This window comes from Spermophilus citellus (assembly GCF_964194105.1).
Source record: "Spermophilus citellus genome assembly, chromosome: 18".
NCBI classification, from domain to species: Eukaryota; Metazoa; Chordata; class Mammalia; order Rodentia; family Sciuridae; genus Spermophilus; species Spermophilus citellus.
Genome location: NC_138200.1, coordinates 33,740,864 through 33,757,124, shown reverse-complemented (window position 1 = coordinate 33,757,124; position 16,261 = coordinate 33,740,864). Strand labels below are relative to the sequence as shown.

Here is a 16,261-nt window from a genome sequence, read left to right as displayed (position 1 = left end):
GGGAATGATGTTCCTAATGCTTGGGATTCATTGAACAATTTGCATCTGTGAGTTTATAGGCTTCAACAAGTTTGGAAATTGGTCATTTTCTTCCCTACAGTTCCCCGCTTTGTTCATTTTTGTTTTGTTTTGTGGTGGTCTTGCTATGTTTCCCAGGCTGGTCTTGAACTCCTGTGCTCCGGCAGTCCTCCTGCTTCAGCCTCCTGAGTAGCTGGGCCTAATAGGCATGCAGCTTATTGTTAAGTATTTTCTTCTTTGTATTCTTTTTGTATAGTTTCTCTTACTGTTTTCATGTTCACTAATCTTTTTTTCTGTAACATTCAACCTGCCTTTAGTCCTATCAAGTGTATTTTTTTCATCTTCATGGTGGAATTTTCATCTCCAGAATTTCAATTTGAGATTTAAAGAAAAGATTATTTCTTCCATGTCTCTGTTTAACACACTTTTTCTCTAGCTTCCTGGAAACTGGAGCAATCAGAGGCTTTACCTTATTTGTTCTTTGTCTCTCACATCACTGTCCACTGTTGTCTGCTATTCAGTGTCTTGAAAACTGATTTTTCATATATCTTGTTCAGATTTTTAATTCTTTCAGACAGTTTGTACTCTCTTGGATGAATATGAAAATATCTTGCCTCTATTATTTAGCTCATATCTACTGTTAGGTTTAAAATATATATATAGTTGTAGATGGACACAGTACCTTTATTCCTTTATTTTATTTATTTTTACGTGGTGCTGAGGATTGAACCAGTGCCTTACATGTGCTAGGTGAGCTATATACCACTGAGCTTCAATCCCAGCCCTTCTGTTTCATTTTGTTCAAGAAGGCCACTGTTTAGGTTACTGTCAATAGAAAACATTTTAAAGTTTGATGGTACACTTTTTTCCTAGAGTATGGTAAAGCTCATGCCATCACTTTGATCTCTATACCAATCTTCGTTCAGAGTCTTTTAGCAGTATAATTACCAAAAAGATATGATATTTTTCTCTTTTTTTAATTAATCAGGAAGAGAACTTGTCTTCAAAGTCTTTTGCTACATGTATGATGCACATCAATGCTGTTATGGTATCACATTCCTGGGTTATGCAGCTTCTCAGATGTAGTTATCAGTCATTTTTTTTTGGTGTTATACATGACCTAAGAACTTTAGAATGTGTGTTGAGGTAGAGTTACATTTTTAAAAATTGAGGTAAAGTCTACCTGATATACAATTTACTATTTTAATAATTTTAAGTGTACAATTCAGTGACATTAAATACATTCACAATGTTATATAACGATCACCACTATTTCCAGAACTTTTTCAGCATTCCCATACTGAAACTCTGAATCTATTAAACAGTAACTCCCCATACCCTTTTCTCCCAGCCGTTCGTAACCACTACTCTGTGTCTCTATGAATTTGGCTATTCTGGTAAGTGGAATCATACACTATTTGTCTTATAGTATCTGGTTTATTTGACTTAGGTAATGATTTCAGTGTTACATATATGATGCACATTAATTTCATTCTTACTGTTCCATTGTACGTATAGCCTATATTTTGTTTTGTTAGGCTGTTGAACACTTGGATTGAATTCACTTTTGTGAAAACGCTACTAGGAACATGGGTGTAAAAGTGTTTGAGTCTCTGCTTTACGTTCTTTTGGGTATGTACTTAGGAATAGTATTGCTGAATTGTATTAGGAACATGGGTGTAAAAGTGTTTGAGTCTCTGCTTTACATTTTTTTGGGTATGTACTTAGGAATAGTATTGCTGAATTGTATAGTAATTCTGTTTAACTTTTTGAGAAGTCACTGAAATGTTTCACATGGTGGCTGCCTCATTTTATAGTTCCACCAGCAATGTGAAAGGATTCCAAAGGATTCCATATTCTCATCAACACTCAATGTTTTCCAGCTTTTTGATAGTAACCATCCTAATGGGTGTGAAGCGGTATCTTAATTGTGACTTTTGATTTGCTTTCTCTAATGACTAGTATAACTGAACATCTTTTCATGTGCTCACCAGAAATTTATATATCATTTTTGGGGAAATGTCTATTTGTCTATATTTTAATTGAGTTTGCGGTTTGGGCAATAGAGGGAGATATTATGTTATAATGCCCAAATCTTTCTGCAGTCCAAGAGATTTAAAAATGGTTTCATGTTTCCATAGTTGCCCATACGTGACATATCTTTCTTTATAATAGATGAAGCAGATGGTGATTCCAAGTTGCTTTCCATGTATCTGGGCTGTTTCAGAGTATACTCCTTCTGTTTCTATATGGCACACTTCAAGAAAACAATGTCTGTCTGGATTCAAGGGATATAATTTGGGGGTAAGATGTCCCAGAACTCTACCAATAGACCTGTTAAACTTCAATTTTTTCCCCCTTTGGTGATGCTAGTGGTTGCACTTAGGGCCTTCTGCGTGCTAGGTAAGAACCCTAAACTTCACTTTAATTGGTTGGAAAAATTTATGTCTGTAGGAAAATACAAACAAACCCTCTCACTTCTTAATGTCTGGTTTCTAAGACCTGCAAATAAGAAATGCACTTAATTTAATTTCAAAGTAAGAAAATCTGCTTCAGCTTCCATAGTAGCAGCTCTGACATAGGTATGCCACGTGCTTCTCTAACACTACCATGACCAGCAGAGTTAAAAGGTTTAAAGCCTTTAGAAATATAAAACACCTCAAAAAAGTCAAACTCATGTTTATGATAACAACAACAAAAAAGCAGCTGAACACATTTTAGTGCAGTTCATTCTTTTACAATAGTGCAAACAGTTGAGTGTGATTAAAAGGAATTAAAACAGGAAAAAAGTTGCCATTTATGGAGTAGTCACTGTGTCTCAGGCACTGTTCCAAATGCTTTCTGTATATATGATTGTATTTTAATAATTATGAATCAGGAAATTGAGATTCAGAGGATTAATTAAAGTTGCTTAGGGTCACATAGTAAATGATGGAGTCTGAATACAATTACAGTGTGACCCCAGTTTTGTTAACAAAAGTGCTAATAGCCTATTGGATAAAAGAGAAACAGGAAATACATTTCAAATTGCTTAATATTATTGTCACTGGCTAGGAAAGCAATATAGATATTTAGACAATAAAGGATATACTACAAAGACTTCCTATTTTTTTGTTTCTTTTTGTGGTGCTGGGGATTGAACCCAGGCCTTGTGCATGCAAGGCAAACACTCTACCAAATGAGCCCAAAGACTTTTTTTTTTTTTTTAAACCCTTGAGAATATTACATAAAAGTGCAGAAAGCCATGTTAACCTTTTCTGATTAATGCAGGTTTTCTTTCCAGATTCAGAGTTTCAATTTGGGTATTTTGTTTACATTTTGACTGGCATTTGTCTCCATTTTCTCCTCATTGGTCTCACCATCTCCTCTTAAACAAAATGTCCTTTTAAATATTTCATTTCCTAAAGATTTCTTACCATGTCCTTATTTTTATACTTCTAAGCCTTGATGACTTGCCTAAACCTGTATTTAATGGATTCTATTTCTTCATTTGAAGTTTAAATTTCTTCAGTTATCTATTCTGACCGTATAAGAGCCCTACTATCAAAAGGTTCTTGACAAATATACTTTTGAGCCTTTTGTCTTATACTTCTTCATTTGTAGTTGTCCCCCACCCCTTAATTTTTTGATTTATAGAAGTTCATGTTCCTTCTCTGTAAGTTGAAGTCTGTAGACTGACTCTAGAATTCCTTTTACTAGATCAATTTTCAGATTCCTAGTTTGAAAAATCTACTCGTGAGTCAGTTAACCATGGTCAGTTTGGTGAGGGAAAGAGTTCCATAGTACAGACATGGCTATGGGAGTCCACTGATTTAGATCATATTAGGGGCATTTATAGAAAAGGCAAGAATATTTGCTAGCCACTAACCCACCCAAGAGATGTCTGCCACATCTGTAGACCATGGCATTTGAAAAGTCGTGATGTTTGTGTTAGTCAGCTTTTCATCACTGTAACCAAAATACCAGACAGACATAAGCATATTAAAGGAGGGAAATTTTATTTTGGCTCACAGTTTATTTGGATGTATGGTCAGCAGGTTACATTGCTTTGGGCCTGAGGTGAGGCAGAACATCATGGAGGAAGGATGTGGTAGTAGGAAGCTTCTCAGCTCATGGCAGCCAGGAAGCAGAGAGAGAGAGAGAAGGGGGTGAGAAACATAGTCCCCAGCGGTACATCCCTAGCAAGCTGTGTCCTCCAATGACATTCACCTGCCTATAGTTTCTACTACCTTCCAATAATCCATTCAGCTAACAAATATGAATTAATCCACTGATGAGGTAGATCCTTCCTGATTCAGTCACTTCCTAAAAGCCTCTTCTCTGAACATTGCTGCATTAAGGATGACATCAGTCTTTGTAGGTACTTCATATTCCAAACACAGTGGTGTTTATATATATATATATATATATACAGGTTGGAAAAACATGATCTGAATTTTGAGAGTTGGATGTAATTGCAGGCAATGGAACATCCTGATCCTAAGAAGGTAGACTGATACCAACCTGGAGCAGGTCATCAATGATGAGCTGAAGGGCTCTGCTCACTTCACACTGATTTCAGCATTTCTCTCAGTGACCCAGATGAGTCATCCTCAGAGTGCATGTGTCTAGTAGTACAGAAGCTATAGTCCTGGCATCCTCTATGTTGTTAGGCTGTTGTAAGAAAGTGGTATAAATGGAATGATGGCACACACCTATAATCCCAGTTACCAAGGAGGCAGAGATGGTAGGAGCCTCTTAGTCCTAGGAGTTTGAGACTATCCTAAGCAACATAGGGAGATCCCATCTCAAAAGGAAATGACACACATTTGTCACTTTTTTGGGCCACTTTTCATCAACTCCTGGATTCAGGATTAAATTCAGGAACTAATCTCCCACAGTGGCAGTCAAGTAAGTTTCTATCAGAGTCCCCCCCACCCCCCGCAGAATGAGCAATACAAAAATGGGAAAATCGCTGGAGTCAATGCATTTCTCCACTCTCACTCCAGACTTCTTTGTGCTTTTTCCTGGATTCCATTTAATGAAGTTAGAACTTTGAATCTGCCCTTTATGTCTTATCTGTTCTTTCACATTTTTTTTGGTTTTTTAAAATTCTGTTCTGTGAGATTTCTTCTTTTATCATTCTTTCAAGCATTTTCTTTTAGCTAACATACCTTAAATCTCTAATCACTTCCTTTGTTCTCTATTCTTTTTCAGTTTAACCTATTTTGGTTTTATAAAACCTTCCTTAACTATTTGAGTGAAGGTGTGTTCTATTCTCCTATTATCTTTTCCTGCTAGAGTTTGTTTTTCATGTCTGAATATTTTGGTGTTTCTTTTTTAGGCTGCTAGTTTTACTAATATCTTGTGTTCTTTGATTGTCTAATAATACTTGAGGAAGAATGTCTGTGTAACTGTCTGACTTCTTTCTGGGGAGAATTTTGACTAGATGCTCTGGGTGTAGCTAGGGAGAGGTAGTTAGAACTCTAGAATGGGGAATTTGGTGCCCCAAATTCCCCATTTTATAATGACTTATAAAAGCCTTGGATTTTTCTATATGAATTGTTTAATTTCTTTGGAGAAGAGTTGTCAGGGACTTGTTTACTCTTGCCTGTAGGTAAATGCCAGCTGCCAGTACTTGCTCAGTCTGTGCATTAGGGACTTGGGGTGGGAAGAACTTGGGGGTAGAGAAAAGCAGGTGGGGACAGTTGATCCACCATCAGGGCTTGCCGGGGTTCCCACAGCCTAATTGGCAGCCCTCCTCTCTAGCCCACATGTTGGTTATCTCTTAACCCTCTGTCATCAGTTTTCTGGCTTCCAGATATGTACTGACATTTTCGTCCCTATATGGTTATTTGCACTTACTTGGTCCTCAAGCTATAGGTTTATTCTTTTTGTGCTTTTATTCCTTTAATACAAAGGATTCAAGGCAGAGAGAAGGAGCATGTCTGGTTCATTAAAAAAAAAAAATTTAACTTCACACACATTTAATGTTTATTATCCCACAAATAATATTTCTTGCAAAAGAACTGTAAATTCTTTAGTTAATTCTTTACATTAAAATAATTTTGTTAAGAAGCATATAATTAATATACATAAACATGATAATTATCAAAATGCAAATACAAAAGCATGTATTCTATAAAGGTAAATGGCTTTTTCTTCCTTTTTCCTCATCCCAGTTCTGCGTTTTTCCCAGGAAGTAACCGCTGTTAATAGTAGATATACGCCAAGTGCAGTGGTGCACGCCTATAATCCCAGTGGCTCCGGGGACTGAGGCAAGAGGATCATGAATTCAAAGCCAGCCTTAACAAAAAGCGAGATGCTGAGCAACTCATTGAGAGACTATCTCTAAGTGAAATACAAAATAGGGCAGGGGATGTGGCTCAGTGGTCAAGTGCCTCTGAGTTCAATCCACGATAACCCCCCAGTAGTAGATATATATGTATGTCCTTCCCAAATATTGCTTATGAATTTATATAACTGTGTCCATCATCTGGTTATTAGTCCATCTTTTCAATTTAGAAGGGATCAGGTAATAAGTATTTTTATGAAAAATTTTGTAACTTGTCCAAATGCCTTGGATAATTTGGACAGTAGACATAACAGCTATCAATCTTTCCCTTACTAGTTGACATTTAAGTAGTTCACAGGTTTTCTCTCTTTCTTTTTTTAATATGTATGTATTTATTTATTTAGGTGTGGATGGACACAACACAGTGCCTTTATTTTTATGTGGTGCTGAGGATCGAACTCGGGTCCTGCCCATGCTAGGCAAGTGCTCTACCACTGAGCCACAATCCCAGCCCCAGTTCACAGTTTTTCTCAAAATCTATTTCTTTCTTATTTCATTGACCCTTAGCCTGCTTCTCACTCAAACTGAGAAATCCTCATCATATCTATAAAGAATCCCAGTGATTCAACTGAAAAATCTAACTGGATGAAATACAGCAAGCTAAACAGATCATGTATAGTATGTGAAAATATTTAGAAGTACAATTCAAATATAAAAGAAATAAATTACAAAATTTTATTTATATATAAAATCCATGTTCATGCATGAAACAGTCAATCACAATTCATTTTGCTTAAATAAACTAGCCAGTTTACATTTCTTCTTAATTCTTCATAACAGTACTCAAGTTTGAAAGGTCCTGTTTCTCCCTACAACATTCTTTTCCTATTGTCTATTTCCTGTCTATTTTTTGTAGTTTATTCTTCATGCTCTAAGCACTTGCTTTATCATTTATTTTTATTTTTATTTTGGGTATTTTTGTTTGTTTGCTTTTTGCACTGCTGAATAGCTGAATATCTAGGGCTAAAGAGCTCCACAACTGAGCTTTGTCCCCAGCCCCTCATTTTAGGTGTTGAAGCCAGAATCAGTTTAACTTCAGAGTGCTTTGAATGATAATTTCCAGATGAATCATATTTAAAATGATGGGAACATCTATTGACAAAACCATTCATTTTTGCGTCTCAGATCCACACCCTCCCTGGAGAAAAGTAGATGTATCCACTTTTGAAGAATGGAAGTCCTTTATACATGGCCAGTTCTGCTAGGTTTTGAGAGTTCTACCCTATTATCACATTTCTTCATCTATAGAAACTTGGTGCCTACCAGGTCTTCCTCTTTGAAGTTGGATAGGTAGACAAACTTCTATTGTGCTTTTAACAAGAATAGCTACAGGCTGTTGTTCACTGAGCACTTAAGTATGTGCAGGTACTGGTATATGAGTTTCGTGTTCATTCTCTCATTTAATCCTCAAACAATCCCATGTAATAGGCTTTAATGGGGATACTGGGGCTCTTAATTTACTTATTAAAATCACATAGTTAGGTTTAGTAGTGCTGGGCTTCAAAGCCAGTCTGGTAGGGTCAAAGCCTGGGCTTTTAACCTCTTTGCTACGCAATCACAACTTAATCTATGAACATTCATGAACATATGAGAAGAGAAACTTGCAGGTACCATCTACTAAATGGGTAACTTTGATTAGCTAGATAATTGCCTCTCAAAATATCTTAATTCTTGGAGACTGTGAATGTCACTTTATATGGCAAAAAAGGATTTTAACAGACATGATTCAGGATTTTCTTCCTTTTTTTTTCTTTTGGTACTTGAGATCAAACCCAGGATCACTTAACCACTGAGCCACATCCCAGTCCTTTTTTTAATCTTATTTTGAAAAGGGAGGCAAAAGGAGATACGCAGAAGAAGATGAAGGAGTGTGATCATGGAGGCAGAGATTGGAGTAATGCAGCTGCAGAGCAAGAAATGTCAGTAGTTGCCAGAAGCTGGAAGATGCAAGGAATAGATTCTCCTTTGGGGACTTTGGAGGAAAGACAGCCTTGCTGACACCTTAATTTAGCCTAGTAGTATTGGCTTTGGATTTCTGGCCTCCAGAACTGTGAGAGAATAGCTTTCTAGGGTTTTTGTTTTATTACATTTTTGTGTGTGTGTGTTTATTTTTATTTATTTAATTTTACCCCCTTGGTACTAGGGAGCGAACTCAGGTGCACTTTGCTACAGTCCCCTTTTTGTTTTTTTATTTTGAGACAGGTTGTCACTAATTTCCTTAGCACCTTGCTAAGTTGCTGAGGCTGGCCTTGAATTTGTGATCCTCCTGTTTTAGCCCCCAAGCCCTGGGATTATAGGTGTGCCACCATGCCTAGCTGCTTTCTGTTGTTTTAAGCCATGAAGTTTGTGGTAATTTGTTAGTGCAGCTGTAAGAAACTAATAGTAGTTACTTGACTTTGTGAACTTTCTAGCCTCGGCTCCTTAAAATATGAGGTTTTAAAAAGTTGTGTAAAAAATTGAAGTTTTTTTGTTTGTTTTGAAGGAAGAGTCTTGCTATGTTGCCCAGACTGGCCTTGAACTCCTGAATTCAAGCAGTCCTGCCTTATCCTTACTAGTAGCTGGGACTATGTTCACATGCTACCATGTCCAGCTCTTGTAAAATGAAGACACTAATGGTACATACTTAAGTGTTTTAAAAACTAATGTAGGGGGGCTGGGATTGTGGCTCAGTGGTAGAGTACTTACCTGGTGTGTGAGGCACTGGGTTTGAGTCTCAGCACTGCATATAAAAAAATAAAGGTCCATTGACAACTAAAATAAATATTTTTTAAAAAGTTGAAATGCTTGTTAGGGTACTTGGCATATGGTGAATGCACAACAGAGATTAGATATTATGATTGTTAATGTGTATGGAGTTTAGGAAGGGCAACCCCAGTAACTCAGCCTCCATTTCATGTGATGCCCATGGCTATCCAGTAAGGTTAACAGGGCATTTTAGAGACAAATTGAAATTAATTTAAATTGACAACATATGACATTTACTGACCAAATAACAGAGAAAACACACACACACACACCACCAATTAATTTTTTTTCTTTTTTTAAGTGCTAGATGTGGAATCCAAGATTTCTTACATGCTAGTCAAGCACTCTCCCATTGAATCACATCCCCAGCATCTATCTCCTCACCCCTCCCTCCCTTCCTTCCTTTCTTTCTTCAATCTTTCCTTTCTTTTTGGTACCAAAGATTGAACTCATGGGTACTTTACCACTGAGCTACATACTCAGTACTTTTATTTTGAGACAGGGTCTCATTAAGTTGCTGAGGAGCTTGCTAATTTGCTGAAGTTGGCTTCAAACTTGTGATTTTCTTGCTGCAGCTTCCCAAGTTACTGGAATTATAGGTGTATGCTACTACACCTGGCTTCCATCTCCAAATTTTTATAGTGACTACAACTGTAAGAGAAATAGTGTTCAGGTTGTGACTCTCTTTTTACCTTATTAGTGCCCCATCATCTGTTATTTTTCCAGCTCTGGTTCTAAATGGTCATTCTAGGACACATTAGTAATAAATACAAAATTAATACTGCAGCCAGGAATGGTGAATTCACTTGCCTGTCAGGCATACAATCATTGACCAGCACTCTTTGATTTGTTGTCCGTAGAACTGAGCAGGGTGGGGGAACTGTACTAGTATTGGGGCCTGGGTCTCAGGCATCTAGACTGGACTGGAGTAGGGCCAATGAGTTTGCCTTTGAGGTGTTCCCAATTTGTTCACTTAGCCCCAAGAGATGTCATCACTTTTCTTATGAGTTGCTGTGGGCAAGTGATGGAGAAGTTAGTAGCATGGCCTGGAATGGCTCTCAGTGGGCTAGGGCCAGCTGACACATGCCACTTAGGTTTCCAAGGAGCCAAACTATCCCCACTCATGCACAGCTGATGTATTTGTGTCTAAATGTGGTTCAGTCAGGGCTCCAGGCCAGCTTCAGGGCAGGAAATAGAATGCCACCTCCATCACTAGGGAAACAATGGTCTGCGTACATGATTTATACAGGGGCCAACAAGAAAGCTCAAAGGGACACTCAGCCAAGGAAGGGAAACCAGAGGACAGCTTGCACAGATCTTGTCTTGGGTTCTAACTGTTGACAAGCCACTTAACTGCTCCCGAGTTTAAGTTTATCTGTATATAAGATGGAGGTAACAATATTTACACATCTCACCGGAGACTTATGAAGACAGCATTTCTGGCAGACCACTTGGGATCCATGGATGGAAGGTGGTATGTAAGTGCAGGTGATCAATTTGCTGTGTGTTTGTTTTTAGCAGCACATGAGGGACATGTAGACCCTCCAGAAAACACTTTCTGAGTCTGCTCACAAATAAAAATGAACAGCTTCTTGTTTTTGGGTGCATGGATCTGTCTTTGGTTTATACAGGTTTGAGGGGAATTGCATGTGTAATTCAGACTTCAGAAGTGTTTTCCAAAACTATCACTGTGGTTAGTAATATCGGTGCTTAAATCAACTGGAAATGTTGTAACTGGTGATTTTCCCCAAATGTTTGCCAATTTGCTTTCTCAAAAAATCCCCATTTAACTCCATAGTTTATGAGTTGTGTGTGGAGTTTGGAACATTTTTTTCTCCAAGTTGGGTGGAGAATCTACTTAAAAAAACACAAACAGTTGCTCTTTGCCCATGGGATTTGCTATTTCTGAAAAGTCTCTTAAGCTAATACCTAAATGTGGGTATTTTCTGATCATTTGAGACTAAACAATTGCCCTGAGACGTTTCTGTAATATTATTATTATTTTCCGTCAGCAAGGTTCCTGAGGGAGTCTTATCACTATTCTCTGGTGTGAATTATCTGCCTAGAATAATTCTTGTGGGTCTAGGTGAATAATGACTGTTACAGAAAAAAAAAAAAAAAACAAACCTTGCGAGTAACACAAATTATACACTTCATTTTTTTTATTAGAAAAAAAGATAAATAGAAAATAAAAGTTAATCCTTAATGCAGAACTAACCATATTGGCATCCATGTACGCTGTAAACAAAAACGTAACTCTGTATTTGCTGTTACCGTCCTGCTTTTGGGATGAAGTCTTCACCCACTAGATCTAGGAAGAGTATCACAGATCTTTAGAATCTTCTGCCACAACAGGGAGGGGTCATGCTTCTGTTGCCAGCTGTGTGGTGGTGGATGAGAGCCTCTGAACTTCATGCCCCATTTGTAGTAGAACTTTCAAAGACTTGTTCTCTTAGATGTTTCTCCACTTCCTTAGCACTCATGTGTTTTGGCAACATGGTAGCACACATCCTGGAAGTGATAAACACTTGCTGATTTTGGCTTTGCCTCAGTGCTGGTCCCAGCTCTCATAATCCGTGAGCACTCTGCTGCCAGGCTCATCTATCCCCCTTTGCTTTTTTAGTTTATGCTAACAGGACACAAGGCATGACTCGTAGGCGGTGTAATGCACACATATTAAAACCTATGGAATTAAAAAATTATATATATGTATGTATATTTTTAGTTGTTGATGGACCTTTATTCATTTATTTATATGTGGTGCTGAGAACCAAGCTCAGTGCCTTACATATGCTAGGCAAGCACTCTACCACTGAGCCACAACCCTAGCCCGCCAGCCTATAGAATTTAAATATGAATACCCCCATGCAACAACCACCAGAGACAGAAAACATCTCCAGCATCCCAGAAATAGCTTTGTGTTCCTTCTAAGTCACAATCCCCTTCCCCAGGTAATCATTTCTTTCCATTTCCTAACTGACTTTATTATGTTACTCCCTAATTTTATCCCTTCACTCTTTTAAGGATCATGCCTGCTAAATCAGTTGTGCCTCCACTAAAACATTCTTATCTGAGCACAGCCCCTGCACCATCTTACCCACCTGTCATGCTCTACCTGGAGCTTTGTTTGCTCTGTCCTCCCTGAAACTGCCCTTCCTTGGCCTCCCCAAGTCTCACTCATTATTCAACGCTCAGCTCAAGTTTTATTTCCTCCAAGAAGTCTTCCCCAACTTATTTGTCTCCTCTTATATCCTGAATTACCTGCACCATGTGGCTGTTTCTACAAAGACTTGAGTTCATGCAAGCCAAGCCCAACTGCAGTGCCATTGTTGCTCATGATTCCTGATGACCATTTATACCCTGCAGCAGACATTTTTACAAATTCCCGTCCCCCTCCATTGTCTCACATCCTGAGGCTGCTTGAGGACCTGTTTGTCTCCAAACCCCAGACCCTGTTGGGTATCTTGTCTCTCTCCCCTTTTTGCTTCCCTGTTCTTGAGACTTTGTCACCCAGATCAGCAAAGACCTCTTATATATATGATACTATATTCCACCTCTGCTATCAGTTGTTCAGATTTAACACCAAAATATCTTGGGATTGGGCTCTTCTCAGAAAGTAGGTGGGTAAATGGAAAGGAGAGAAGTAGAGTAATGAAAATAAAATTCTTTTAATCAAATGTAATGGGGCTAGACACACTTCTAGGTTTACAGTTTTGCCCCAGTCATGTCCTTTGCAGTTAGTGATGGTCCCACTTTCTCTGTTGTTCTGATATATTAACCTCCCTCTCATCCAGACTTTTGGTATTTCTCACAACATAGCAGAGCTCGAAACCCACAAGAGTTAACAGAGTCAAGAGGTTTAAATGAGATTGCAGGTAAAGTGCTTAGCACAAGGTTTGCTCATAGTCAGTCTGAGAAAAAAAAAAAAGCAACCTATTATCAGAAACCCCCAATCTCCTTGATTCCTGTCAGGCAGGACAGGTGGGGTAGTGTCCTGTAGCAGTATGTGTGTTGGGGGTAAGGGGGTCTTCCAGAAACCCTCCCCTTTTTGGAGTGAACATAGTGAACTATATAGAGCTAGACACAAGTTTCCAGCTCCCCACTGACTCACTGTGAGCCTCAGTCTCTTCATTAGTCAGATGGGGACCATAACCCACCCTCCTCAGATGAATAGCAACTGTGAGGACACATGTCAAAGCACATTACAGGTGGAAACACCTTGCCAGTGTGCGCTGGTAGAAAATCGAGGCATTGTGTTGGCATGAAACTTATTGGCCTTGTTCTAGCTTGCAAATGGAGTTGAGTTTTCTGAATTGGCAGTTGGAAAATGTAGCTTTCTAGAGACAGATTCAAGTTTTAGAAAATAGAAAGTTTCAGTTAGATTGCTTTTGTTTAAATAGATTCTTTTTTAACTTTTATTTTATTTATTTAAATTTTTTTCTTTTTTAATATTTCTTTTAGTTGTCAATAGACCTTTATTTTATTTATTTATATTCAGTGCTGAGAATCAAATGCAGGACCTCACATGTGCTAGGCAAGTGCTCTACCACTGAGCTACAACTCCATCCCCTAAGTTAGATTGCTTTTAATTGTAAGCAGACACTGGAGTCTGGCTGCCCACATTTAAATCCAAGTTCCTTTCTTGCAGGGTGCAGTGGTAGACTCCTGAAATCTAAGCTACTTGGGAGGTTGAGGCAGGAAAGTCTCAAGTTCAAGACCAGCCGGGGCAACTTAGTGAGACCCTGTCTCAAAATAAAAAGGGCTGAGGGTATAGCTCAGTGGTTGAAATCTCATGGATTCAATCCCCAGTGCCACAAAATCAATCAACCAATCAATCCAGGTTCTTACTTTGTAAAGTGCCTTCATCACTCTAAGCCTCTAAGAACTGTTGTGAGGAGCAAATAAATAATTTATGTAAAAGATGTAGCATAGTGCCTGGCATATAAATGTGCTTTTTAAGTATTTACTACCTAATAAGTGGTGTTGTTCAGTAAAGAACTAATGAATGAATGAATGAATGTTGGTCTGGATTTTGGCTCCTAATGGTGCTTTTTGTTCTTTCCTAGTATTTTAAGGTCAATTTTACCTTGCTTTGCTTGGTCAGGGAGAAGTTTGACTAGGTATGTAAGGAAAGAGGAGATGAAATTAAAAGGTTGCAAGGGATAGGACTGCTGAATACAGAAGACAAGGAGATTCTGGGAACAAACTCACCAGCACCTGAGGGATGGCAGGAAATAGGATTCTGTACAGCTGTCATCTCCCTCTCTGCTTCAGAGAAGCCAACTTTGTTTTTTATTCCTGAGCACAGTTCCTGGATTTGTCCTTAGTAGGACTGTAGCTGTTGTTTTAATTCTCTTTCTGGGTGGCCAGCATGAGAGAAGTTGTAGACATTTTACTGTGAAAAAAGCAGCCTAATATCTGAGAGTCCCTGCCCCTGAGGGACCTTGTTTGCTTTATCCTCGATATAAGCCCCTTCCTATTATCCTTAGATAACTGTCAGAACTGAGCCTATGGGGCAGAGGCCAATCTTCTTCCCTCTACTTACCTCCTGACCTCTCAACCCACAGAACAGGGGGATGAATCTATGGTCTCAATGAGGACGACAGTTTTATCTTTGCCACTGCCTTCCTGTGTGACCTTCATAAAGTCTCTTCTCTCTGGTCCTTAGGCTCTCTATGTACATGGTAAGGGAAATTACCCTTAGAGTCTCTGAGATCCCTCCTAAAGTGGCAGAATGGTTTATCTGCCCCTTAGGGCTGCGGCGGGTTTTAAATAAGGTATGCCTACTACAGTGCTTAGCACAGAGTCTGGCCATGGTTAGGCTTAGAAAAGTGAGCTGATATCAACAGCCTGACAACTGCCTGTTTACTGGGCCAGCCACTTCCCTGGTTCTTGTCAGCCATACTAGGTAAGCTGTGGTCCCAAAATGATGTGTTTCTGCCTGTCATCTGTCTGTGTGTGTAGAGCTTAGCCTCTCTCAGGGCACTCTGGGAAGATCTAGCCAGAGGACTCTCCCTGACTTCTAATTTGTGTCCCAGTCCTAGGGACTCTGTACTCCTTGGTAGCTTCCTGAGTAGTTTTATTTGGGGAGGCAGTAGCTAAACTCTTGCAGCCTGGAGATGGCTGACTTTAGCCAGAGTGTGAGCAGCCCCATTGAAAAAACATAGCCCTCCTGCCCTTTCTGCTGCCAATCAGGACTTCTGTCTTAAAATAAAGGATTCCTACCTCATCCGGTTCCCTGTCCCAGAATTCTGAGTCTTGAACTCAAGTCAGCTCTGCACCAGGACTCCTTCCCTTTCTTTCTTGGACCACACAGTGTTTGTTTCACAACTAGACACTCTGCTAAGTGATGCAGGAAGTAGGCCTCCAAAGAGGCAGATAGAGACCAACAAAGCAGATAACCAAGTGAAACCTCTGGATGCCTCTGGGGCCTGGGACAGGGTCAGAGATAAGTGGAAATGCCAGGCTTATCGCTACTGCCTGAGTTCTTCCAGAGAAATCATCCTGGCCGGCCAGCCCACCTCATTCCCAGAGCTCCAGGCAGTTGGGTAGCATCCATCTCAGGCAGAGTAAACATTGAGTTGGCACAGCTCTGGGGCCTACAGGATGGGGACTCTATGCCCCACTCCAGCACTGCACAGTCCCAGCACCAGAGGCCAGCAGCGGGCATCAGATTGCACCCAGATATTTGCGGTAAGGGCAGCTCTAAGCTAGCATGCTTTGAAGTAGAAGGCTGAGAAACAATTGGTAAGGTCATGGGACTAAAGGAGCCCTGGTGACAATTGTCCCCCAGACCTAAGGTCCCCTCAAACCAAGAAAGTCAGCAGAAAACTTTGGTTGACGGATATAGTTTGGGGGTGGTCAGCTGGGGCCTTTCCCCATGGATTCAGGACATACTGGGCAGACAATGCCCAGTGGCAGCTAACCCCAAAGTTGTCTGCATTGAACTCTGAGGCTCTCGAGATCTTTTTCATTTCTGTTTTCCTTTTTTAAATAAGCTCAGCTCAATGGAGGACACATTGGCACCTTCAGAGTGCACATCAGCTAAAGGGGATGCAGGGGGGTCAGACGTTCCCTGCATGCACCATTAGTTGATGTGGCCACTGTTTACTGGGCCAGGTGCTGGATGGTGAGGAGGGGTGTGCTTGTTTAGGACTGGGGTAC

General features: G+C 39.6%; 1 protein-coding gene across 2 annotated transcripts in view; it reads left to right on the top strand.

Moving 5' to 3' along the window:
- MYLK3 (myosin light chain kinase 3) overlaps nt 1-16,261 on the top strand; it is a 101,865-nt gene that overhangs the window by 41,383 nt on the left and 44,221 nt on the right. Inside the window, exon 1 of one of the 2 annotated variants that reach the window (XM_081273847.1) lies at nt 10,331-10,575. The exons of the other annotated variant lie outside the window; for it this stretch is intronic. Coding sequence (XP_081129973.1) covers nt 10,522-10,575 — 54 coding nt within the window. The 5' untranslated portion in view covers nt 10,331-10,521. Of the gene's footprint in view, nt 1-10,330; nt 10,576-16,261 lie in introns of those variants that run through there. 2 annotated transcript variants of the gene reach the window in all.